The sequence below is a fragment of the Balaenoptera borealis genome (assembly GCF_965194805.1).
Source record: "Balaenoptera borealis genome assembly, chromosome: 18".
In the NCBI taxonomy this organism is placed as follows: domain Eukaryota; kingdom Metazoa; phylum Chordata; class Mammalia; order Artiodactyla; family Balaenopteridae; genus Balaenoptera; species Balaenoptera borealis.
The window spans coordinates 17,807,324-17,834,844 of NC_138877.1; the positions used below are offsets into that span (position 1 = coordinate 17,807,324).

Sequence of the window (27,521 nt, forward strand, 5' to 3'; positions counted from 1 at the left end):
TATATTCACTTCAGCTTTCCATAGAGCTCCCAGTGGGAAATTAGCCATCTGTGTGCAGAGCCCAGGGGAGAGGGTGGAACCAGGGATCTCAAACTGGGAGCTGCCACCATAGAGATGGGGTCGGAAGCCACAGGGAGATGCTGCCACGAAGGTACTGAGTGGAGGTCTAGGAGGGCAGTGAGGTGGAGGACCAGGCTGGGGGTATCCCAACACCGAGAGGCTAGAAGGACCATGGACGGTATGAGAAAACGCACCAAATTTAGGGGGTAGGGTGCAGGGCCAGCAGCGCATGCTCCAAGGCCCGGTGAGAAAAGCAGCCTTGATTTTGATTCAAAATGGTATCGTCTATGTCCAGAGAGCTCACCGGCTACTCACGAGGCCCGGCTCCAGATTACTTTGGATACTCAGGCTCTCCGATGGACCAGGCCCTCTGGGACCACTGCAGACAGCAGTGGTGCCTTTCTGTGACTCAGGCGCCCCTTCCTCTGCATGGCCTCTGGTCCCTACCCTGTGGGGTTGGAGTGGACTTCAGGCCCCTCATGCTGGCTCATCCACTGAGCAAACTACCCTCTCTGACCTGGTGGTCCTCTGCAGACCTGGGAGTCCAGGATGTGTAGATGTGAGCAGGTGACTTAGGCTCTCTGTGCCTGTGTTTCTCAAACGTGAATCTGCATGATAATTCTAGTTCTTAACTTGCAGGGTCATGGTGAGGGTGAAATGATATCTACCTGCCAAAGTGCCTGTTATATAGTCGTTGTTAACTATTCTCATATTAAAGGATGGGGATTCACCATCACTTAGAATAGTCAGAGATTTTGCCACGTACTCTGAAAATAGATGTAAAAGAGAAATTCTAAAATGTTTTGGACATAATTGGAGAAGGTATAGCCTCTTGAAATAACTGTTTTGAAGAAGACAGCACTGAACCAACATCAGGGTAAGAGTAGGCTCTGCAGTCAGGGATCTGGCTCGAATCTCAGCCCCTCCACCCACTGGACAGCCTTGGACATGATACGCAACCACTCACTCTCAGCCTCAGTTTCCCCATTGTAAAATGGTACAGCACAAGTATCCGCCTCATGGAGTGTTAAGAGTACCTAACATGGTAATGCATGTAGACCACTCAGCACAGCGTCTGGCACATAGCAAGCACCCAATAAATATTGCAGTCAGTACTATCATGGGCTCTTGAAAAATATATAAGTATGTTCGATTGATTACAATGTGAGAATCCCTTACTGTCATGCCGTCTCTACATATGGCCCCCAGATCACCTGATTTATTTGCAGTTTTTCCTGGACTTAAATGAAATTATAGATTAGGTTAGATTTGAAGGTTGCTGAATGTGGTCTTAAATTAGCCTTAAGAGGAGTGCCAAGCCATTGTTTGATCCTCACCTCCAGTCTTGCCTGGTTTATGTATGTAAGGTGCAAAGGCAAATGTGTATTCACTTTGCAGTTCTGGGACTACCACCCCGCAGATCGGCCAACTGGGGAAGACTGAATGATTTTTTCACGATTAATCCAGATCTTGGGTCCCAGAGATTGGACGCAAACCTGACTCCAGTCCTCTGAGCTGTGTTCCTCCACCTGATCAGGATTTGTGTGCATTCAAAGCCACATACGGCGGCCTTCCCTCGGACGGAGGAATTAATTACACAGCAGCCCGATGCTATGTGGTCATGGGGCCACACGGTGGCGCTTCACGCCTAACAATTCCGCTGCTTCTTTTGCCGTATCACGGAAGGTTTGAAATTCAAACGGAAAGCGGAGGAGGTGTGTCCTTTCTCAGAACAACATAGATACCATTCCCAGGGAGCAAAGGGCTGTAGGGGAGTGGAGGTGAGCTGGGTTCAATAACTGAGGAAAAGCCTCTGTCCTGCTTTATAGGATTGTGGTAAGGATGAATTAATATTAAGTGCAATCAAATGAAATTGCCGATATCCAACAGCCTTTGACCCACAAGAGCAGCAATTTCATGTGGTTCATCCTACAGTGCCTTGTGCCAGGTCCATAGTGAGACTTGGTGGAAGTGAGCTGTTATCACAGCTAGCATGACAAGAGTACAACAAGCCCTTACTATGAACATTTAGAAAATAAGCTGCTTTGTCTTCTGGACATTTTTTCCTGAAGATTCTTACTAGTAGGGGACCCTGTTGTTTCCATGGACTAAAGTTCCAAATACGAAAATATGCCTGAAAGAAATCTATGTATCACAGCTATGCCGTTAGCCAAGCCATTTCTACCTAAAGTCTTCCTTCAGCAAGGTTAGTCCCAGCAAGGCTGAAGATCAAGGCCGGCACGGTACCAACTCCTCTCTGAGTAAAGCTGAACTCTCATCTTCTCTGGGTCCAGGGCCCCCCTTTGCCATCCCCTACAGAGCTGGCCTCTCCAAGAGGGCACTCTATGCCTGGGACTGGTATTGAGACTTTTCTTTCTGATGCACACACATCAGAGTTTCTCTCTTCTGTGTCTCCTTCCCTCTTAGCAAGCCCAGCAAATACTAGCTGATCTCATTAGCCCAAGGAATAGATACTATTTTCATTTTGGCAGAATTTTCAAAGCTGTAGCCAAAAGCAATGAGAATTTCAGATACCTGGCAGGCCCATGGAGGCGGGGGGGAGCGGGTGATATTTTTGATCAGAAGGGCGTCTGGGAGCCCAGGAGTTTGGCCACGTCCCACCTGGTGGTCCTGCTGTATTAGGCCCTGAGAGGGAACCAGAGGTAGACTGGGGGTCCCCAACAAGAGTATGGCCGCTGTGGTCCTAGGAATTCAACAAGCGAATAAAAACAGATAGTGGTTATATTTTATCAGAGAAAGTTTTCTTCCCAGATACTCTTTCTTTGCACTCTCCACATTTCTTTCCTCGATCTATAGAGATTTACCCCTGGAACCTCCCTCTGATAGCTCACCCTTCCCCCCTTGTCATATGAAATAGGAAAGGTTTGTGTTTCTCACTGCATGTCAGACACAGACCACAGGAGATGAGCGGGTGTCTTGTAGGATCTCATTACGTATCATTGGTTATGTATCAAATGAGGCTGCGTGTTTACAGACTTATGTTTAATGTGGGGAATGTGGTTTGAACTCTTCAATGCACCAAACATGGGTTAAAAGTTAGAATCCGGACACCGAAGAGAAACATACTCTATGATTCAATTCATATGAAGTTCAAGAGGAAGCAAAACTAATCTATAGAGCGAGTCATCAGAACAGCAGTGGTTGGGCGTGGTAGGGCAGGCCAAGAAGGGGCATGAGGAAACTTTCTGCCACGATGGAGATGTTCTATCTTTTCATTAGGGTGTGAGTTACATGGATGTAGACATTTGTGAGAGTTCATGGAACTGCACATTGAAGGTCAACAGAGGAAGCAGTGAGAAATGGTTCTCAGAACCACAGTCACAGTAGGGGCAGAAGGCCCCTTATGTCATGGAAGAGAGAGGGAGTTTCCATGTACTGCAAGTTCTTACCAGGCTGTCTACATGATGGAAAAACATATAAAACGTCAGCCAATTTTCCAGACAGTTCCAAAATCCAAGGACGTTTGTCTTGGTGCTCACATGTCCTATGTCTTTTCAAATGTTACAGAGTATTTACAGGAAGTAGTCCTTTGGGTGGCAGTCGAAATTAGGAAAACTGGCAGCGAAAATGAACACATACCATAAAAGAGAGATAATTGCTCCACTGCCATATACAATATTATTATCAAATGGTATTCACCGAGGCATCCAATTGGTCCCTACCAACTCCATCTCATTGTTCTAGGAAAGATCCCCCTTCCTTGTTACCCTGAGGATGAAGCTGCCACAGCTCGAGAATGATATGCCATATGGTACTAACATCAGAATCAAAATGAGCTTGTGCTTTTTGTGTGAGATGCTGAAATTTATTAGAAAATCAGAAAGCCTCATTTCCACTGAGTTCCTGAGACCTGCCATCTGCTGCATGAAAAAGAAATGGAGATTTTTTTTTTTTAACCATTTACTTATTGTGAAATGTGAGAGTACTGGTGTGCTTGAAAAAAACAGGCTTGGGGGCCGGGTTTAGGGGGGTGCATAAGACCGAGCCAGAACAAGCCCACTTGGCAGGGAAGAAAGAAGACTGTCAGCTGAATGGTGGCGAAGGCTTGGGAAGCATAATTATGGAAATCACCTATTCCAGAGCCTTTTTTTTTCTCTTCCTGACCACATGTTTCCTTCCACATGGGAACAGCCCATAGAGAGGCCAGCTTTCAAGAATAAGCAGTCTCTGTTTCAGAAAGGAAGAAGAGGGCGCTGTTTAAACAAGCACCAGCCTCTCTGAGTATTAGGTCTCTCCCGGGAGAGGATAGTGCAAGTCAGACAGGAGGGAAACAGACAAGGGAGCCAGAAAGGCTTAACGGATGGTGAGGCAGGGAGGGCTTTCCAAGGGGAGATGCAGGAGCCGAGGAGGCAAGATGGGAGAGGGATCTGATGCGGAGGGGATGGTGATGTAGTGCCCAGTGAGAAGGGAGAGATCTTTCAACATTGTTTGGAATTTTTCTGTAAGTGTTGGATGTTGAGGATACAAAGATAAAGGTGCTTTGTACTTCAAGGAGGGCGTGTCAGATGCCTGGGAATTCATTTCGGGAGAATGGCTCCGTCTCTGGCATTGCTGGGTTTGCGAGGTGCTCCCTTGACCGTGAGTCACATCCGTGTGGCTGTCCCGTACCTCTGCAGAGCGCTGCAGCCCGGAGGGCTTACCTAACCCCTTGATTTTACTATAATTATTTATTTTTACTCTTGTTTTTACATCAAAGCTGGCGTGTCTGTTGGAAGTGCGGGAGGCAGCATTCACTGACGTGATTAGTGCCTGGGTTTCTCACCTCTGATCACAACACTCAGGAAATAGACCTCTAGCAAACAGGCTACCAGAGCCTGAAAGGCAGCAGCAGGTGGGGGAGGGGAGGTGGGGGATAAAGCTTTAAGGCACCAGGGAATTTCACATTATAACATTAGAGAGTCAAGTTCAGGTCAAGGCAGGCCTTTCCTGGACCACATGCGAGGAGGTTTAATTAAAGAAGAATTAAAAAGACCTCTCACTAGGCAGTGTCATCTCGGAGGCAGTCTTCCAGCAGGATCCCAGGGGCATCCTCAAAGTCAAGTTCAGGTTCTGGGCGTGGTCTGAGGCCATGAGCGGCCACCTGAGAGCACAGCCCCCACCCGCCTCCACGCTCCCCAGGTGCTCATCATCACGGTGGCCTCACGCAGGTAGGTGACCAACCATCTGACCAGTGAAAGGATGAATGACTGCAAAAGCCTCGGGTGGTTCAAGGATCTTGACCTCCCCCGCAAGCCAATCCAGGAACGAAGCCTTCATAGAGAGTCAGCGCCGACCTCGCTGAGGAGGAGTTGACGGGGAAGCGAGCAAAGCGAGTTTCTGAATTTGCAGCGAGATTAAGTGGGAAGCGACCATAAGCCCCAGGGTCCAGCATGGACCCTGCTCGTCCTCCAAGCCTTCTCCCACCGCGGGTAGCAATCGGCGAGGGCCACCTCCCCGGTGCTCGACTCAAGCTGGCAGAAAGGCGCTGCTGTGGTGTCGGCCCCTCGGGGAGAAGTTCAGGGTCAGCCTTGGGGTTGTGCGCCCGGGGCTCCTGGCAGCAGGTCCCATGCGCTCTCCTGGGGTGGGGAGGCAGCCTTACTTTTTACTCCCTTGGAGAATAAGGGCCCCACGGTTAGCTCCTGATCTGGAGGCCGGGGATCAGCTCTGATTTCCCCACGGTGGGTGTAGGGGCACCCGACCGCTACAGGACAGGTTTCCGCAGATACTCAGGATTCTCCCAAACCACTGGGGGCAGATAGGATGGTCGTGATCGCTCAGACCTGAAGATGAGGCGGTGAGGACATGGTAAGCAGCTCTCAGCATCCTCTGCCCTGGCTTCCCTCAGCTCCCATTTGTCCAACAGCTATTAATCATAATGCTTATTATCTAAGAAGACTGTCTGTCCTTTCCTGAGCACTTGCTAAGTGCCAAGTGCCTCTTACCTATTATCCTGTTTAATCCTTACTACAATCCTGTGAGGAGGGGACCATTCTCATCCCTATTTTCCAGATGAAACAACTAAAGACCAGTGAGATTTGGTGAAGGGCTGGGGTCAAACAGCTGGTGAGACATGGGGTGGGCAATCAACCCCAGCAGTCTGGCTCCAGAACTATTACTCTATAACCCCAATAACAGTCCTCCAAGAGTAAGCACTCTGATTTCCAGTTTACCTTGTGAATAGACTGGATTCAGAGAGGTTAGGTAATTTACCCGAAGCCACACAGCTGTAGGGCACGGAGACAGAAACCCCTCTGGCTTCAGAGCCCAAGCTATTTCCTCTCAGCTGCACCCCCTGTCCCGGGCTGTGTAGCATTATGGACCCCCATCCCCCAGCCAACAGATGGGAGGCACAGTAAGCAGGATTGGATTTGGACGATGCAAAGGCATCTTTACTGGAGATTTAGTGAAACCTTAACATTTTCGGACTTTAACTAAAAAGAAACAAATTGCTTCTTCTGAACACTGATGTTTCTCAGAGGTGCCATGGTTACTACTCAAGTAGCCCTGGAAAGATTTGGATGCCATCAGCCAATGAGAGTGCCTACCTGCTTGATGAACTAACTTGTTTATCAGTGCTAGTTCCCAAGTGTTAGAGAACTTGGGTGCTGTTTGTCATTCTCACCCATGTCACTTAGGCCCTCAAATGTATAAGGAGTATGTTAGGGGAAAATCCCTGTGACCTGGTATGTGAGAAGCGAATAGAAAAGACCTAAGACATACATTGAACAAATTATGTGGGACCAGTCTTTTTTGCTCTCTCTGGGGACAGAGGAAGTCCCATGATTTCAGCACCCAGGCGAAAGGCATGTTTATAATCAGCAGAGGGTGAGGGGGTTGAACTATATGCTCAGGGCCCCCAATGATTAGTTATGCCACCAGCTTTGGGGGCCATTGAATGCCCCCAAATGACTTAGTGTGCTGGACTGGCCCTAGCTCATCAAACTGAGCTACATTACCCTATGTGGTTATAACCCAGCAACTGACAGCTGGATTCCCCTGTGCCTGGTTTCCTTTGTCACACACTAGGAGGCTTAGGCATGATGTTTTCATTGGACTCAGCACTCTTTTTGCTAAGATTACTAGGATGAACAGTTACTATCTTTGTTAATGTTGGAGTGATTTTAAATTCCTTTAAAATGTATTTAACAATTTTCATGAGTTTGGACTTGAGGCTTCAATTCAGTATTTATTTATTCAATAAGTATCTATTAAATACTTCCTATGTGCCAAGGACTGTCTTGGTACTTTAGTTGAAATATAGATAAATTATATCTACTTTTTGATCCAAGGAGCTTGTAATTTAGCAAAGGAGAGGGGAAAAAATAGTATATATGTATGTATACATATAACGCATACATTTTATGTGTTGTGTGTGTATATGGGTGCGTGTGTTATAGCTAGATAGGTAGGTAGATAAGAAATATGTGTGTGTATGTGTGTGTGTGTGCATGCATGTGATATTTTAACAAGACAATCCCATGGTGACGAGGACACAGAGGAGTCTAGTGGTAAGCCTGGGACACAGGGAAGGTCAGCCAGTGTCCAGTGCAGGGAGCAGGAACGGTCTTAGAGACAAGATGGCAATGGAGCCGAGACCTGCCACAGGTGACTGAACAAAAGGGGGAAAAGACGATCAGAGAAGTGCTATCTGTTTGGGGAAGAGCGGGAGGCATTTGGGTTGAGCCTAAGCCCACAGGAATAGGCAATACTGGAACATAGATTAAGACAGTTCTAGAGGGTGCTTTGAACGCCAGGCCAGGGTGTGGTCTTGTAACTGGGTCACACACGGTGGGGCAGAGAGAGCCAGGAAAAGATGAAGCAAGGGGAAAAGACCTCAGCTAAGGGGAGCTGAAGACACAGCCAAGCAGGACACACGTTTTGTTCCCAGAAAAGAGCTGCTAGGCTTTAGAGCCCTCTCCTTCCTGGTGACATTGGCCTCGTTCCCTTTGAGAAATCCCCATAGATGAAAACTCAAACTTATAAGATAAACCTTCAGGCTGATATTTGCAAGACAGGAGGATTCTTCACTCTACAAAGATATCTTTTTAAAACTGAGCCCTCTTGGTGCTTTTAAACAGAATCCACTCAACCACAAGCCCCCTGGTTAGGAGCCCGTGTTGTGGACAGTGGGGTAGCCTGTGTGGGCTGCACTGCCCTTCACTCAGCAGAGGCATTCATGGACCCTCTTTTTTTATTAAAAAAATTATTTTTTAATCTGAAGGAAGGAAGAAGGCAGATCACAGATGAAAGAGTAAACCCAGTAGAAAATTCTTTCTGTTAATTCCAATGCTTGCTCTTCATTGTTGGTATCTGTCTCCCTTTATTTTCCTGCACTTTATATGTCTTCCTCCACAATCACACCCATCCCTAGATTCATTTTTATAAAGGAAAGAAAACTGTACTTTCATTGCCTTTTTGACGTGACAGGAGGTGAGTGCCAGACCTCATCCCTCTAAGCAATCCCTTTGCCACCGTTGTGTTTCTAACCTCTTTGTTCTATCCAAACGATTTCCTATTTCAAAGATGATTACAATGAACCTCTTCCAGTTCTAATTTGATTTCAAATTTAGCTCACGTTTTCTCTATGGAAATGACTTTTCCCTAAGTTGGAATGAGCACAGTAAACTCACAAGAAACAGGAAAAAGGTATAATTCACTTCCCATTCATTTTAGGATGCCATTGCACGTTTCCTAAAAGCAACCCTTCAGAGGTCTATGACTGGAGGTTCCATGCTTCAGTATCCATATTTCTCCTTCGTTTCGTGTTCTAGTATGGATTCATCAACACCTGTCTGCAGTCTCTTGTGATAGAGAAATTTGGTGAAGAGACGTTGGAAAAACCGAAGTAAGTATATTAAAGGAAAAATGAAAACCCTCTGGTACAATTGGTAAGCCTCCAGTGTTTTGAAGGTTAAAAGGTTTTTTACTAACCTTTTGATTAAACCAGTTAGTTGTTACTAGGGAGATCAATTCAGATCCCTTGAACACACCAAGTAAATACAGAAAAACCTGATATCTCATATCTGCCTTTAAGGAAGGTTTCTGTCTCAATTCCCAGAACCAGCCTTAAAACAGGGCTCTCATGTGAATAATACCAACATTATTTTACCTTTTATTTCATGAATGAGTTCCTATTTACTCTTTTTAATTGCAGAAGAGAAAGTAACTGCATTATTTCCATGGCACATAAATGGAGCTGCCGAAGTCCTACAGAAGAGGGGATGCCCCTTTTAAGTTTAGCCAGAATCCCTCCTTAGGTTTTCTTTAGATAACTGTTAATAGTTTTCCTCTCTGCCTCTGTCTATTAAACACTTAACACTGTTATTTACATCTTCATATAGTCTCTTGTCTGATTCCAGTAATCTTACGCTGTCCCTCGGCTTTCTTGGAGTCTCCCAGCCTTGAAATGTTAGGGGATGGGGTGGAAGGGGTCTCAGAAATCTCCTGGTCCTATGAAGAGGGGGGAAGTGAAAAATATGGAAAAATGATTAGCTTCCTCAGTTAATGAAAGACATGCAAATGGAAACAATTAGGCAGTGCTTTGCCTATTAAATCTCCAAAAAATTTAAATGATAATAACCAATTCTGGTTAAGATGCAGCAAAATGGGTAATTGCTGATGGCATTTTAAGTTAGCGCAGCCCTTTTGCAAAGCAATTTGACAACATGTACCAAAACTATGAAAATGTGGAAATCTTTTGAAGTAGTAATTTCATTCTTGAGAATTGATACCCTTAGAAACACACATATACAACATATATATGGGTGGGTGTGCATGTGTATATAACATAGCCTTACATTTATAAATAGTAAGAGAAAAAATTCTTTAAATGTTCAAAAACGAACCAACAAACAAATGGAATGGCAAAAGAAACATGCACCATTATTCGGATGATTGCAAAGATCGTGAAGCAACCTGTAAAATTTTACAATTTAAGTAAAAACAACAGCAACAACAAATAAACAAACAAAAAGCCTCCCCAAAACAAGACACAAACTTACATAGCCACTGAGTAAACTACACAATTGAAAAAAGAACAAAATAATTAATTATTCATAGTAATTGAGTCAGCAAGATAAAATGCTAGATGACTGACTTTTTTTTTCTAATAACTATATTTTTTCATTGCTTTTGTAATGTAGAAACAATTCAAAATGCTTAGTGCAAACTTTCCTCACCCCCGCCCCCATTTTACAGGTGAAGTAATTGGAGCTGAGAATTGAGGAGACACAAGCAGGAGACTGAACTGAGGAGCCAGGGGGGCCCTACAGCCTCGGCCCCTCTGACCACGTCACATCAGCCTCTGCTTACACACGTGTGACCTGACCCCCTTGTCTAGGAAAAGGCAGCCTGGGCCATTTCCGCAGCATCCCTGGGGTAATTTGCTTAGCGTGCTGCAAGTTTGGGTGGGAAAAAGGAGCTTTGGCCTATATAGGCAAAGACTACTCATTTCCAAGTATTTCAGAGAAAAACGCTATGTAATTATGATCAGAGAACGCTTCAACTGATGGATGCTTGAGAGATCCTCTAGCCCAGATCTCCTCATTTTTACAGATGAGATAACTAAGGCCCAGAGAGGTTAGGGGACTTGCCCAAGACTGCACAGCAAGTTGGCAACAGGGCCAGGATGCAATGTCAGCATCTTGAAGTGCTCCTTTTCAGCCCCCTAAGCTGCCTTGGGAACAGAAGCATTTGAAGACTCTGAGACTTTTTTAATGGCTATTACCTTGTAAAAGGTGAACTAAATAAGAAGGGGAAGGAAAAGAACAGTCTTGGATTAAGCACTTGCTTTGGGCCATACCCCTTCTGTAATGATCTTATTAAACCCAATAAGAACTGCAAGGCAGGTTTTTGTCCCGTTTCACCCAGAAGGAAACTTGCTGAAGGCCACAAGGTTAAGTACCAGGGCCGGGACTCGAACCCAGGCCTGTGACTGCAAAGACTCCTCTTTCTAATAGGCCACACCGCCTGGAGGAAAGACGAGTGACTGGCAATGCAATGAATTTCCATTCAGACCGAGTGTGTGAAAAGCAAGGGACACTTCTTTAAACTGGGATTTCCTGAGCTCCTGTCGAATGCCTGCTTCTGTGGAAAACACTGGAGGACTAATGAATCAAATAAGCCATTGTGCCTGGACGGTTTTGTAATCTGTAGAAATATTGCCTGTATATCTCAGACATAGGGACTAGTGCCAAAGGTCCATGGCAGATGGGAAACTGGCATCACTTGCTCTGCCGCAAGCTGGATGGGAGCAGATCCACCGTAGCCCAGCCCCCTCTGCCTGCCAGGGGGTAGCTGCCACTACCAGGGTGCGGTCAGTCTCAGGAGAAGCAGAAGAGGAAGGGAGAGGTGGTGAGCGCAGAGGCCATTGGGTGGACATTGCCGGGTGGGGTGGGTGGGAACCAACTCGGGGAATGGGAGATTGGCAGTCCCAGAAGACACCAGATATGGCAGCAGGTCCCTGGGACGTCAAGGTCGGTGTCAGCAGGGGCTCTGGAGCTACAACGCTTGGTGTGGAAGCCCAGATGCACCCAGATGTGACCAGGGTGTTTCAACATAAAAGAATAATAAGAGTAGCTAACTTCGTAGGGGTTGTTTCACATGTTAAATGAGATAATACAAACAAGACGCTTAGGAAAAACAAAATGCCTGGTCGGTGGCAAGCCCTGAACAAGTGTAAGCTGTGTGGTTGAAGCCGATGCTCACTGTTTTCCAGATGCTGGTGCTCAGGTGGGTTGGGGAGAGGTCAAGGGGCGGTAGGGTTTACATCCCACTGGACTGGACTTGAGTCCTGGCTCCGCTGCTTAAGACAGGTCATTTCACCCCTCTGAAGCTCTGTTGCCTCACTGATGAAAGGGGAAGACCCTGTCTTCTAGGGTCTCCTAGGGTACCCCGAAGTACATAGTAGGTACCCAGTAAGTGTCATTCCTCCTCCAATATCCAGGTGCAGCATTGGGATTAGACTATATTTGACATTAACAGGCACCACTTTGCTGCTGGTCAGATAACCCTGCCTTCCATCTAGAAGAGGCAGATGTTCCTCTAGGGCCTCTGCTTTGCCCAGAGGAAACCTGGCTCCTAAAATTAGCATCATTTGGTGGATGGCATTGTTTCTGCTCCTCTTTTCGGACTGATGTCCCCGACACCCATTGTCCAGACCTGCCTGGAGGACCCCCATAAACACCAGTGACCAGCCCGGGAGAGGGAGGGAGGGATAGGCTTTTGTTGATTGATTTTTGATTGATGAGACTTATACCATCTGAGCCTTAGCGCAGCTGGAGGCCCAGAGGAGTCTGTCCTGACTAGGAGAGAGGTCAGGGCTCTGGAAATAAGTGAAAATAACCAGAAGTAGCTGGAGCACTTAGACATCATTGGAGGTCAAACAAGGTGTTGTCTGCCTATGACAGGCAGCTGAGTCGTGTTATTTAGAGAAGGCCTCTTGCCTTCCCTTACATGTGGGGCAGACGTAGCATGACCAGCTCTCAGGACCTTGATTGATTGAGATATTCAACGTATCTTTGCAAATCTAGGGAAAAAAAAACCCCAGCTTCCCATATGTAAGTAGATGGAAGAAGCTTTTTCCATTTTGCATCTTTGGTGTGACCTCACTGAAAATGGTACATTTTCTCTTCCTGCCCCAGTGGGGCACTTCTCACAGCATCCCCAAACAAACGGCCAGTCCTGGCATCCACAGGCACCCAAGGTGATCAGGACATTTGAGAAAGGGGTGCAGAAAGGTGCCAGGGAATCAGAGGAACATGTCCAGGGACAAAGAACCCGGCAGGTCCGTGTCCTGAGTTTGTGTCACTAGATTTCACCTCTTTAATCTTGAGGTACCAATTTTCTGCTTAATTGAGTCTCAAAGGATGTGTTTGTATGTAGAGCACTAGACACTTATGTGATCGCATTGGAAATGCATCTTTAAACCAAAAGCAAAAAGCCTATCTAACAAGCTCAACCAGTGACAAAAATTGCATCGTATTAGAACTCATTAAAAAAAAAACACAAAACCTGTAATGCAGAAAACTCAACTTATAAAACGCAAATTAAGGCAAGGTTATTTGTGTGCAAAGATCTCCTTCAGGCTACATTGAAATAACAAGTTTCCTGGTGCTTTTAAAATAGAATATTAGCTAAAAAAGAAAACCCCATCAATTCCTACAGAAATTTTAAGAAGAAACGATTAGGTAAAATAAAGTATGTCTCCAGACTTTACAACATAACTTTTATTTTATATGAAATAATCAGAAACAGATGTTTCTCCTCCTTTATCTGCATTGTTTATTTCCCTCTCATACGCCCTAGATTTATAGATTTCTAATTATGAACCACTCTTTTATAACCTCCTGGCTAAAACCTTTATCAAGACTTAACGGTGAGAAGCAACTAATAGATTAAGTATAGTAAGACCCCTGGAATCAGATAAACATTTACTTTTTGCCTGGGTCATTTACTAGCTGTTTGACTTGGGCAAGTTTATTTACTCAAGTATTTATTTAGCTCCTAGTATATGCCAACCAGAATTCCTGGCCCTGGGAATAGTGATGGAGGAAACAGATGAGGGCTCTGTTCTCTGAGAATGTGTATTCCATGGTGGGATGGCAGACTATAAACAAGTAAATAAAGAATAAATAAAAGAAAATCTTTCAGATTGGGCTAAGTGCTATAAAACGTATAGGGTACTTGACAGTGACCAGGGAAAGAAGATGCCAGTTTCCCTGAAGTGATCAGAAAAGACCTCTCTGCAAAGGTAATATCTGAGCTGAAATGCAGGAAGGAGCCAGCTTTGAGACAGGGAGGTCCATGTGTTCCAGGTGAAGAGAACTGCAAGTGCAAAGGTCCTGAGGTCGGACTGAGTTTGGTGAATTTGAGACCCAGAAGAAAATTCAACGTGACTGAAGTGAGAGTCTGGTAGAGGATGAAAGTGGAGAAGTCGCTAAGGATCAGAATATAGGTGAGTCGGAGACAGAAAGAAGTTGAAATTTTATTCTAATTGCAGTGGGTTACTGAGGTCCCTGAGCCTCCGTGTTCTTGCTTGTGAATGGGGATAAGAATGGGACTCACTTATGCACTTGTGAGGATTGGGATGGCTAACATAGGTGAAGTGTCTGGCACTTTGGTTGCAGAAGTTAGTCCAGGATTTTGCTTTCAAGGATCAGTGATTCACTATGTGAACTGAAGTTTAAAGGAGTTAGTTGAAGGATTCAGGGGACTCACACAGTTCCATTGCAGGAAGTACAGAGAGACCTCAGAGGAAATGGAAGATCAGAAGGACTTGCTCCATTTCTGTGTCTGTCTTCATATTTACTCTCTTCTGGCTCTCTCTGCAAGTCTCTTAATTTCTGTTTCTTTCAAACTTTTCTATATGTCCTTTTGATTCAAGAGATTACCATCATCTGATTGACTCAGTTTCTCAGTGTCTCAACTCCAGATGCTCCGAGGCAGGATTTGATGAGCCAGCTTTGGTCAGGTGCCCACACCAAGCCCAATCAGGTGTACTTTGGAAGGGAGGGTCCCTAAGAAGAGTTATGTGTAGAGCCACCGTGATTGGCACATCTTCTCCACTGCATAAACAATGCGTGGAGAAGGGATGATTTATGTATGTGTGAAGGGGAGGTAAATTAATGAATGGTAGGTGGGTGATGACTACCAAGCCCAAACCAATCCATTTAGGGAGGGGTGGGTGGAATTACATGGCTTCTCTCAGGGTCAGGACTTCTTAACTGGAGGTTTTTGAATGGGCTTGGGAGGGTCTGAGAACCTCTGAAATCATCTATGAAAATGTGTACATGTGTCTACATGTATTTTCTGGGGAAAAGGTCCATAGTATCCATCAGAATCTCCAAGAGCTCTATGACCTAAAGTCAAGGATCCCTGCCTATACATTCTTGGATTTTTGTTCTTACTGAATGAGAAATGCTCCTGACCTTTTGACATCTTGAAAAGCATCCCTTCAAATCTACTGAAAAACTATTTGAGTAAGAAACAATCAGGATGGTTCCCATTTGTGCTCCTTCTCCTTTACCTCCTCTGTTCCCATTGACTCACCAAGCCTCTCAAGCCTTCCTTAGAGGCCGAGAGCACTCCCTCCCTCCAAGTTCCCTACTTTTTCCGTAAATAAAGTCTAGTTTAAAAGTAGTTGAAAGCCAAGAGTTTCTATTTTTTAACTTCTATCAAGGAATACTGCCTGTCGTATAACTCATCCTCCATTTCTGGCCATGAATGTGTTTGCTGCTTTGTCTGGCTGCCTGAAATCATAGGTCATCAGAACTAGAAGGGCCCTGAGAAATCGGTTTGGTTAGCATATCGCAAATGGGGGACTTATTCCCCAAAGATCATATCAGAATATTCAAGGGCTTAGAAAATTTTTAAATATGTATTTAATATTATATTATTATATATATAATAGAAATTGTTTTTCTAGTAAAGACCACTGAAAGTAAAACTTGAAAAATATTTTTGTTCAGTGGGAAGATATAGAAGATAAATTTAGCAGGGGTAAAAACAGATATTATAAGTCTTGAAGCTTCTATAATCTGCAGAGCCTCCTTTAAAAAAGAATATAAAATTACAAATAAAAATTAAGTTACAAAAGTGAGCACTTATTTAGAATGAGAAAAAAAGTAAAAGCTGACAGATAACAAAACATCAAAGGCCCCAAAGGTAAAGTTTATTTATTATTACTATCATTAATTAACTATTGATCCACTTTTATAACATTTTTACTCACATCTTTGGCTGCTTTTGGTTTGCCCATTCATATGACAATGATTTAATAAGATCATTTTCCATAAAGAGAATAGAATGAATATTCCTCTGACATGGCTGGCTGAAAATTATTTTTATTGTGTTTTATTTTTATTGATAGCTTAGACAAATTTCTCTCTGTACATCTATAACTTTCTCAGCAGTTTCTTACAAAGGCATGCTTCTTTCCTGGTAGCAAGTCCCAGGAGAAGGCCAGCCCTTCATCTCTACCTGTCTCCCCCCTTCTTCCCCTGCCTTCTATCAAGTTCTCTGGGATGAGGTGGTCCCCAGTTAAGGGACTGTGGCCTTTCCTTTGGATGCCTTTTTTGGGGGTCACATTAAGGTCTGGATGCTTGTTGAGTCTTCCAGGGGAAGGTGGGCCTTGGGGGCTGGGTGGCCAGAAGTCCCTCCCACAGGCACCCAGGACCACCATCAGGGCACACAGGGATCCCCCCTCCATGCTGGGGATGGCTCCAAGGTAGAGGGGGCTGGGCAGGGTTGATTCCTGCCCAGCAACTTCAGCCTCGTTGGCTTCAAAAGTAAATCTGATTCACTCTGGGTGTAAACGAGAAATTCGCAAACATTTTTGTCTCAGGTAGCCTTTTTACTCTTAAAAATTATTAAAAACCCCAAGGACTTTTGTTTATTTATTGGCATTTACTATATTAGAAATTTAAACTGAGAAACTTTAAAAAATAGTCATTTATTAATTGATCTAAAAATAACAATAAAAAAACTATTACATGTCAGCATAAATATTATGTTTATGAAAACTAACTGCATTATCCAAATAAAAAAATTAGGGAGAAAAGTGAAATGTCACTCTTTTCAGATTTTCGCAAATCACTTTAACATTTGAATGGCTAAAATATAGTTGGATATTCTCTTTCATACCCTGTTTGCTGTGATCTGTGGTTTTGGTTGAACTATATGAAGGAAATATAGGACGAAGTGTTTTAATGCTCTTTTTAGATAATTGTGGTGATTCGTTTAAACCCCACCAAAGCTCCACAAGTGGTTGTTTCTCAAAGATCTGTTACAATATTGAGTGTGAAAACACTCCAATGGCCTTTTTTGTACTCTGTTATGTGCAAGTCCCATGGCCTGTGTTACCCTTTGAAATAAATCTTTTATCATCGTTTTGAGCTGTCATGCATTTGTCATTTGGAAAATACTAGCTCCTTGAGTTATGCAGATCTTATGAATGTTGACATGATACAGTACATTATACAATACCAAAATCACATTTGTCAATATCACCACAATCTCACCAAAGCCTCTTAGAATTGGGGAGCTAATGAGCTCACAGTAGCAGATGCAAGTTTTCCAAAATTCCAATTTTCACTTGAAAGCTTGAGTTTGATCATTGGCAACAAATTCTGTCAGTTACTTTCCTTGAAATGACAAGCTAACTTTGTTCTTTTTTTAAGAAAATGTCTGCCAAATATCCAAGTCTGAGTAACCGTTATTTGTCTATCAGTGGTTCTTTCAAGTAGAAATGATGTTCCATGAAAAAAGTGGCTAATTCAGCTCACAAAAACAATTGCAGAAGTGCTTTTCCTTGAGGTGACCCTCTACACTTCTGTATACAGCAAAGTGCTTTCTGTGTACACATGCTTCCCACTTTGTCATGCAGAATGGTCAGAAGATGTGTACTCAAGGCCAAGATTTAATAAAACTGATATTTTTTACCGTGTCATGAAGGATGATCTGAAGTGAAGCTGACCTTTCCTCTTTTTTCTTTTTTAAACCATGAATTGTGGCAGTGAAGAAAATACAGTGACTACTTAATACAGATTAATGCCACTGTTATTCATGCTAAGGCACCAATAGTTTACCCACCAATGCTTTTGTACCATTAGCACAAATATCAACCAGTGAAAGGGGCAAATAATGTCTTGATTTTATTATGAAAGTGGTTTTGACCTCATGGACCCCTAAAAGCATCTTAGGGACCCACAGGGGTTCCATGGAACACAGTTTGAGAACTGCTGGTTGAAGCATCAGAGTCTTTCTCAGTGAATCGTGTCATGTGTTGGCTGGAGAGAGTGAAGGGCACGAGAGGGGAGGGATGGACATCAAAATCTCCATGGAAACATTGACCTAACCCAATACTATCATTATAAAGATGAAGAAATGGAGGCACAGTGAGATTTGTTCCGAGTTATCCAGCTGCATTATGGCAGAACCAGGATTAGCTCCCAGGTCTCCTGACTCACATGCAGTGAATGTGTGAGCCTCTGTCAAGGTAGGTGTCTCTCATCTGCTAAATTCTCTTATAAATATCCATCAGGCCCTATTGTGTGCCAGGTACAATGGTAGGTGTTGAAGATATGAAGTCAAATGACATTTCCCTGCCCTTTGGGACTCTGTAGTCTAGGGAGCGTTTGGACAGGTAAATCCAAGCCTCCACTTGCAGCCGGTGTTAAGGCAGGTAAACACGGGGAGGCTCAGGGCTCTGAGGAGGGACGCCTGCATCTGACTGTTGCTCAGAACAGCCAGGGGCAGTGATTCTTAGGCTGAGCTGGGAAGGAGGAACAAGAGTTAGCCAGATAGGAGGGAGTGAGGGCCCTCCCCGTGGAGGGAGAGTCTGTGGGAAGGGAGGGAGGAAGAATGGGCATGGCTGGAATTCTGAGTAGCTGGAGGAACGGCTAGAGGAGAGTCTGGAGGAGAGAAGGGGGGGTGGTCCAGGTGTTAGGTCACGGAGGACTGTCTGTATCAGCCCAAGAAGTCTGGATTTGTCATGAAAGCCTGGGGATCTGTGGATACCAGCCAGACGACTGGCTGGGTGACAGGCTGGTGCGTCTTCCAAATAGCAGATGGCCACGGCACTAGGACAACACCCCTCCTCCCCAACCAATTCTCAGCGCCTCCCCTTCCCCAGCTATACCTTGGGTCACGCGGTGACACTCAGATTTGTTATATGAATTCCCCACCTGCCGTAAGGGAACTCATGAAGGAACAATTTCCCATGCTTTAGAATCAATCCCATTTTCTTGGCCTGAAACTGGCTACAGAGTGCTATTTATTTTTCCTGTGGGCTTTACGGCTCACTCCGGACTCTTAGAAACCATTACATCAGTTTAGTCATGTCGAACAATGTAAGATCTATAATTTGTAATCCTTTGCCTTGCCAGATTGAATCCTAGAAAGTGTTTCTGAGCAGTGGTGTCCAAGCCTGGAGAGTCATCAGAGACAAGTGGTTAAAAAAATATGAATTTCCAGACACCACCTCTAGGGCCCAGGAATCTGTACGTTTATTTTGCTCCCCAAGTTATCCTGGAACAGGCAGCCTGGCCGTGGTTTCCTGCCCAGATATTTTAGGTATCATTAGCTGGAACCAACCAAAGAAGAACATACATTTAATGGCTGATTGTTTTAGTTAAATACTGACTCGCAGCATCTCCTGAATATGTGTCTATGTGACCACCTGCGTGGTTGGCACTTTTCATGTTACATGAAATACTCTGCTCTTTTTTGAGCTGGAAACATTGACCTCTTACTTCGTTTACCGCATTCACTGATTTTCCAGTCCCCAATCTCTTTTAACATGTTTTCTGATGGCCATTTTTCTCTCCTTCTCTTCTTACCAGAGGCTTTGCCATCTTACTAGAAAGATATCAATTGGCTTATTTATTTTTTTAATTCTTGGTAAACAGACTGTTTCACTAAAGCGATTCAAGTGACTCTATATGTAAGCATGCACTGACTCTGTGAGAAGTGTTAGATGCAAGATCCTGGGATCAGTAAACAAGACTGACAATCTCTGTGTAATCATAACAGTCTGGGCATGTCTGGCATTCCAGAAATGTGCAACATATACACACTTTGACACTAAAGTGCTATGAGCTCAGCCTACAGGAAAGAAGAGGCTGCCAGACCCAGACAGGTATGAATGGGTGGTCCCACCAAAGGCCTGGGGATGCCACAGGGTTTGTTCCATTTCCAAGGGTCCTGGAGATGACATAATCTTTCTGGGGCCTTCAGAACAAACCATGGCACCATGTCAAGTTTAAATATGCGTCTTGCCCATTATGTTTCTCTTTTGCTCATAGACACAGAAGCAGGGCACGTGTTTTCACAAAGGCCCACGGGCCCTGGGGAGCAGGAGGGGGGTGATGGCCACACGGCAGAGAACACTCCACTTAAGGGAGAGGTGGTGGTTTAGATCCCCCCTCTGCCCCGGGCCCCACCAGTTTCTCTGAAGAGCTGCATCTGCTGATGCTTAGGGACCACTGTACAGACATGCACACGAGCAGGAAGCCTTACACACAGAGGGAAGCTCAGGGAGCTTCTAGTTCAATCATGCGACCGCAGGGTCAGGGCCCCTGGGGCTGTCTGAGAATCCCCAGTGAGTATGTGTATGAAGAGGAGGAACATGGATTGAAAAAATGGTTGAGGAACACTGAATTCACCAACCATCTCCTTTATTTTACAGATAAGGAAATTGAGGCCTAAAGAGAGGGAGGGATTTTCCCCTCAGAGCTCATCTGTGTCAGGATGGGCCTGGGACAGTCTCCTGCCTCCCAGCCCAAGTCACTCCCCAGTTTTCCAGGCCACCTCCGTGTCCTCAGTACTATTGCAGCTCCTCTTGGCACATGAGATGGTGCTTCTCATTTTCCCCAAGCTCTCTGCCTTTGGTCATCCCATTTTATCCTCATCCATACTCCTGTCAGAAATGTGGGACAGTTATCATTACCGTATTTTGCAGCCAAGAAGATGAATTCCAGAAAGATAAAGGAGAAAAAATTTAAAGATTTAGGAGTGAGTAAGGATCTTCAAATACAGAGGGCTAGGTATCTGGAGGTGGGACCAGCCCAGTTTGCCTTTCCCCTAAGGGCAGAACTAAGGCCAGTAGCAGCAGCAAAATGCAGGCTGTATGTGGTCTTCAGAGACCCTTCATTTGTCCACTGGCTGATGCTGGCGAGACACTAACCTCTCTGAGCGTCAGTTTCCTCAACAGTACAAGGTGTGATTAGAAATAATCTGTCATCTGTGGCCAAAAGCAGATGCTCAACAAATAGAAGGTATTAATAGGGCTCAGAAGTAGGTTTCTTAGCTCAACTTAAGAAAGAACCTTCTTTCAGAGAGAGTAGTCTGTGAATAGAATGTACTGCCTTGCAGAGAAGTTAGATTCTTGTTAGGAAGAAGCTGAGTTATAAGGTGGGAAATTGGACAATTAGGAAATTTCTCGCCTCTCCCAATTCCAAGATTCTATGATGTGTTCTGGGATAAATTCAAATGTTCTGTACTCTTCGCTGTTCTTCAAATGTGCTCTCTGCTGCCACGAAGCATATTCTCTGTGTCCAGAATGCTCCTCTTGGCCTACCCATTCCTCATTTCCAGTGAAAACCCTTTCTCAGGGAAGCATTCCCTGACCTGCCTCCTTCCCCCTAAGTTGACTGAATTGCTAACTACACTTTAGTGATTCACACAAGAGCCAAGCCAAGAGTACAGATTTTCTGACTCCCAGGTTAAGCCTCTCTTCACCAGGTCTGGTTAGCTGTTGCAAGACCAAAGTCCAGCAGCAACTCCTACAACCCAGCCAAGCACAGTGTAAAGCCGTGAGCTACTCTACCTGCTTCAGAGAAGGAGGCTCCGTGACCACAGAGCTCCAAGTTCACTACCATGCATTAGGTTCTTAACACATGCCAAGCACAGTGCCATCTGCAGGGGCTTCAAAGATGTCACAATAAAAGTCACAATCAAGGAACCCAGTCTAGAGGGTAAGACCAATAATCTGGATAGAAGTTGGGGAAACTCATAGCCTGCTGTGGGTACTCAAGAAGGGAGCTCTTGATCCAAACTGGGCTCCAGGGAAGGCTTCTTTGAAGAGCTGACACCCAAACACTCTAATGCTTCCCATCCCTTATGATCAGAAGTGTTCTTGCTGTATCTTGCTGGGTTGGTGGGTATATTCCTGGGGCAAAGCTCCAGTTGCTGGATTTCCATTGCACCTCGATTTATCTTTCAGAGCTTCTGCAGAAGTGCAAGATGCCTTCATGACTTACACAGTGTATGATGACGTCATCACCATTAAGCTCATCCAAGAGGCCTGCAAGGTTCTTGGCAAGTCTGAATAGGGCTTTTTTTGGCTTCCTGGGGCTGCTGTAGCAAAGTATGATCAATTCTCATTATTTGCGGTAGTTCTGGTCTATAAAGTTTGCAAACACTGAATTAGCAAATTACTGAGCCATTGTTCCTATAGGAAAGATAGGGTTAGGTTCCTGAGAGCCTCTGGCCACAACCATTTTCATTTGCATAACTCATAAATGCATAATCTTATTTTGTGTGTGTGTCTGTTTAAAGACACCTTTTTCCATATGTATTGTTGATTCATTAACATTGAACTCACGGCCAACAGCACTGCAATCCGTGCCTGAATGAAGCTTATCTAAGGCATGTATTTTCTCTGTAAGGCACATCACAGCCTTCCTGTGCTTAGGACACTGGACAGCACTTCAGCACCATGCTTTGGAGCATTTTAAACAGCAGAACCAACAAAAAGAACAAAAATGCAAAAATGTAGTTCTACATAGGTTGCCGAGAGGACACTTGTTTATAGTCTGAGAACCGAGTCCAGAACGCAGAGCATTGCCTCCTGTGACCTTAGCCAGAAACATGCATGTTGGGTGGCTCACTTTTTTCCCTGCTCTGTACACATCCACGAATGACCACGAAAGCTCTGATGGGTATTGAGTTGGGGGTTTCAAGTACACTTTGGGGAGTAGGTAAATTTGCAGATACGGATCTACAAATAATGAGGATCAACTGTACTACTAACCGGCTGGCTTAAACAACAGAAATTTATTCTATCACAGCTCAGGGCCCAGAAGTGTGAAATCAAGTTGCCAGCAGGGCCACGCTCCCTCTGAAGGTTCTAGGGAAGAATCCTTCCTCTTCCAGGTCCTGGTGAGCCCAAGTGTTCCTTGTGACAGCATACATCCAGTCTCTGCTTCCGTCTTCATATGGCCACCCTTCCCCTGTGTGTCTATGTCTCTATGTCCAAATTTCCCTCTTCCCATAAGGACTGCAGTCGTATTGGATTTCAGACCCACCCTAACCTGGTAACTCATCCTTTCCATTTGAGTAACCTTATGCGTCTTATGGACAAAAATTGTGAGCAACACTGAGTTTCATCATCTGCAACACCACTGTCATATTTAGCCTCGATGTTGTCTCTGACAGATGTTGTTATATCTTTGAAATAGATCGTCACAATGACTTCTGGCTGTCAGGAGGAACAGCACTGAGAATCCCATTGTGTTTCTCTGGAAATGGACATGGTGTGCTTTGTGGGGTGCTGAGGGCCATTCTCCCTCATCTGCTCTGCCATGGGACATCTTCCCATCTGCCCAGACATTAAAATGCCATTGACAGGGTCATAATTGGGGGGACAATGTGTGGATGGTCCCGTTTACAATGCACATGTACTCCCAGAATGGATATATCAGCAAGGGATGGTTTATTGTATTAACTTGCTCACTCCCCAGGCACTGAGGGGCAGAGCTACAGGACAAAGAGAGAAGTTAGCTCTATCGCTTTCTAGTTTAAGGACCGAGGACAATTAACTTATTCCAGTCATAGTTTTCTCACTGTTCAAATGAGAATAATTATAAGATCTACCCTTCAGAGTTGTTTTGAGGATTAAATGAGATAATGTATGTGGAATATACCAAATGTGGTACCTGGTGTATAATAAGTTCTCAAAAAAAATTTCCTCCCTTCCTTCCCTCTGTATTAATTTCCTAGGGCTGCCGTAACAAAGTACCACAAATTGGGTGGCTTCAAACAACAGAAATTTATTCTCCCATAGTTGTGGAGGGCAGAAGTCCAAAATCAAGGTGTCAGCTGGGTTAATTCCTTCTGGAGGCTCTGAGGGAGAACCAGTCCCATGCCTCTCTCCTAGCTTCTGTTGGTTGCTAGCAGTTCTTGGCTTGCAGCTGCCTCACTCCAATCTCTGCCTCAATCTTCATGTGGCCTTCTTCCCTGTGTGTCTTCACACAGCCTTCTTATAAGGATATGTCACTGGATTTGGGGCCCACCCAGCAGTATGGCCTCATCTTCATTTAACTAGTTCTATCTGCAAAGACCCCACTTCCAAAGAAGGTGACATTCGGAGGTTCCAGGTGGACAGAGATTTTGGGGGGACACTATTCAACCCAGTCTACCCTGCTTTCCTTTGTCCTCCCTTCTCACCAGCACTGAGCACACAGTGAACTGGGCCCTGGTCTGGAAGGAGGGGCAGGTGGCGCCCCCTGCCGCAGGTTCTAGGGGCTGCATGCAGGAAGCAGAGGAAAGCTCCCGGCACTTCCAGCCTCTTTGATAACATCCCTCTGTCAGCCCCAGTTAAATTTCCCCTGCCCATTCCTCAACAGGCAGTGTGGCTTTGGGTCATGCTAAGAGGGCATTTAGGAATTATCGCAGGTGGTCACTGGATCAACATCCTCACCTGGCATCAGAGACCCTGGGGCAGAATTGCTGGACACGTGGGTGAGTCCTGGAAGCTCAGGGCCTTCCAGCTGGTTCCTGTGCAGCCCCAGAGGATCAGGAGGCAGGGGGGCGGTTTCTAGCTGCTTTCACGGTGCCTCTGAGGGCCCAGACAACTGGCCTGCTGTCCTCGGGGCCTCTTGCTGAGGCGGTTACAGGTTAAAGCCAGCCCCACCAGGCACCGCAGAACCAGCCCAGCAGGTGTGCTGGAGAACACACCTGGGCAGCCGGCCAAGCTTCAGCCCACAGGGACGGGGGCTCCTCCAGAATGTGGTAGTGATGTGTAACGTGCCTGTGTCAGGTGAGGCATTGTGTTTATTTCCTCTTCCTTTGAATCTCAGAAGAATTCTCTGATTAAAAAATAAATATGCCAGCCTTAACCTCATGCACCTGGATCCAATAGAAAAGAGAGCTTTTCCCTGGATTTTCACATGGCGATTTGACCGACATCTGTGTCTTCTCATGTCCCCGGTCATCTCCTGGATGCAGAAGACTTTCTGGGCATCTGCATCTGGGAGAAGCTGGGAGTGTCTGCAAAGCCTCGAGGGGGGTCGTTGAGGCTTAGGGGGTAGACGTGTGTGATGAGCAGACCCTTCCCAGCCAGGGGCGGTCACCTGCTGCCCCCGGCATTCTGGGCTACCTGCTGCCCCTGGCTCATCAGGCTGTTTGTCTGAGCCAAGCAGGGGCCAGCGGTGCCAACGAGGGCTGGCAGGATGATGGAGATTGGAGCGAGGAGGAATCCGGAGCATCAGTGGGTCCAGTCAGAGGTTTGTCAGCTCCTAGTGACTTGTCACCTGCACCTCCTAACAGAACTCGATAAGGTTGTCTCTGAGATTGGAAATAAGGTGCAGGGAGTGAAATGTTCATTCGATCGTTCAGCTCCTTGAATCTGGGATCCAAGAGCAACAACATCTCCGGACACTTTCCAAAGCCAGTGCCCGGCTTCCCTTGGCAGTGACCCTTTGAAAGAGGACACAGGCGGTTGGCAGGCAGGGCTCATGTGGTCTCCCAGCAGTCACAGCTGGGCATACCCCCGTCGAACCCCTCTCCAAAGGGGCTCACAGGGAGAGCTTCTGGAGAAAAAGCAGGCCAGTGCCACCTGCAAACCCCACTCGTACTCTGTCCTGCCTGTTTGGGGGGCTCCCAGACCCCTTTGTCATCCCCGTAGCTGATGCTGGGGGAGGTTTGTGTGGGGCTTGGGCTGTCCAAAGGCAGGTGGCGTGAGATTTCCTGCAGGAGTCTGACCCCAGAGCGTGTGCTCTGTATAGCACTGCGCCACCCCTGGGCTGGGAGCCCAGAGCCCCGGCTTCCAGACTCAGCTCCGCTCCTAAGTAGCAGCCTTCCTGGCCCAGGTGCAGCAGCACACCTGCCCCGGCCGGGTGCTACCTCTCCATCTTCTGGTTTAACACACATGCCGAAGAGATTTGGGGGTTCATTTTCTTAAACATTGCTTTTTAGTATTTTTAAACATGCGGTTATGGTGTTACATATGTTTTCTCAAAGCACGCACTCTTTATTCTAACATGCACTACTCCACAGTCCACATGACCTTCAAAGCTGGAAATGTTTACTATTTGCCCTTTACAGGAAAAGTATACTCATCTCATGATCTGGAGAACGGATCTGTAAGAAACAGACATTTTTCAAGATTTTTAAAATCTCTTTTTTATTGAAGAACTACTGTGGACTGAATTGTGCCCCTTCCCAAATTGATACGTTGAAGCCCTAACCCCCAGTGTGATGGTATTTGCAGGTGGGGCCTTTGGGGAGATAATTAGGTTTAGATGAAGTTATGAGGATGGGACTCATGATGGCACTAGTGCCCTTATAGGAAGAGACACTAGAGAGAGCTTGTTCTCTGTGTCTCTGTCTGTCTGTCTGTCTCTCCCTCCACACTCCTGCACCACACACACACACAATGTGAGGAAAGAGGGAGGAGACAGAAGGAGAGCTCTCACTAGAATCCGGCCATACTGGCACCTTAATCTTGAACTTCTAGCCTCCAGAATTGTGAAAAAATAAATCTCTGTTATTTAGGCCGCCCTCCAGTCTACAGCATGTAGTTAAGGCAGCCCTGGCAAACCAGTACAGGAATCTAATAAGTTTTTATATGTCCAGAAAGAAATGCTACATATGTCTAATATCACGCCCAGGCTGTTTCTGTAACTATGTACGATTGTGGACACCATGTGGTGTAGCAGTACCTTTAGCAGAGAGATCCTGTCACACACCTGCCCCAGTGCATCCACGGTTCCAAACCAACTAATACGTTCAGGGGCAGCAACAAATTTATAGACCAATGTGTGGTCTGACTCACATCGCCTTTCTACCAAAGGCCAAAGTCTACCGCTGTGATTTCTATCTGTCCACCTTTGAAAATCAGAAGGGTGTTTTCTTCTTGTTTATCTCAACGACATTTGTTGGCCTATCCCTGAAAGGGTATATAAGTACAGTGAATGCATTTTTCAAATCAAAAGTTGAGATTCAAATCTGAGTAAACACGTGCTTGAGACTTGGAATCAGGATGGCCCTGGGAAGCATAGGCTGTGTGGTTTATCTCCACATCTATCTGTCTATTGATAGAAATAGATACAGATATAGATACAGATATAGATATATAGACTGACTACGTCTCTAGCAAAGGCTTTGGAATGATAGACCTGGGTGAGTGCCCTGGCTGTACATCTACCTGCCTATCATCTATCTATCTATCATCTATCTATCTATCTATCTATCTACCTATCGCCTATCATCTATCTATCTTTCTATCTTTCTATCTATCTATCATGTCTAACATCTATCTCCCATGAATCAGAGAGAGCAAGTCCCTGCTGAAGGAAAGAAGTCTGCAGGAAGGGCGTTTCACTGTTTAATAAAAGACATTCGTCAATTGAGACAAACTTCCCTTAGACAAAGAAAAAAGCATGCTCCATTACCACTCGCTAGTGCTTTGCCTTCCAAGTGGGCTCCAGAATGCCGTTTCTCTACCTTTAAGCAATTGTTGGGACTTTTCCAGACCACTCTGCCACTGCATAGCTCTGTGCTTTCTAATTAGCATAATTCAGGATGGGACCAGATGGCAGGTTGAGCCTTGCATAAGAATTGTTCTGTATATGAATAAGTGCCTACTTAGTCTGTAAGTGGGTTATTAGTGATCTGAAGTGACAAAATTCAAAACAACACACAACAGCCATTGGACACAGTTGTGCCCGTCTAGACTTTGC

At 45.3% G+C, this 27,521-nt stretch overlaps 1 protein-coding gene across 1 annotated transcript in view; it reads left to right on the forward strand.

The window, feature by feature from the left end:
• Nucleotides 1-60: 60 nt before the first annotated feature.
• Nucleotides 61-27,521, forward strand: part of LOC309615800 (guanylate cyclase soluble subunit beta-2-like) — a 92,296-nt gene continuing 64,835 nt past the window's right edge. Inside the window, 3 exon segments of the mRNA XM_082365776.1 lie at nt 61-5,865; nt 8,832-8,905; nt 21,782-21,876. Of these exon segments, the coding sequence (XP_082221902.1) occupies nt 5,863-5,865; nt 8,832-8,905; nt 21,782-21,876 (172 nt within the window). The 5' untranslated portion in view covers nt 61-5,862.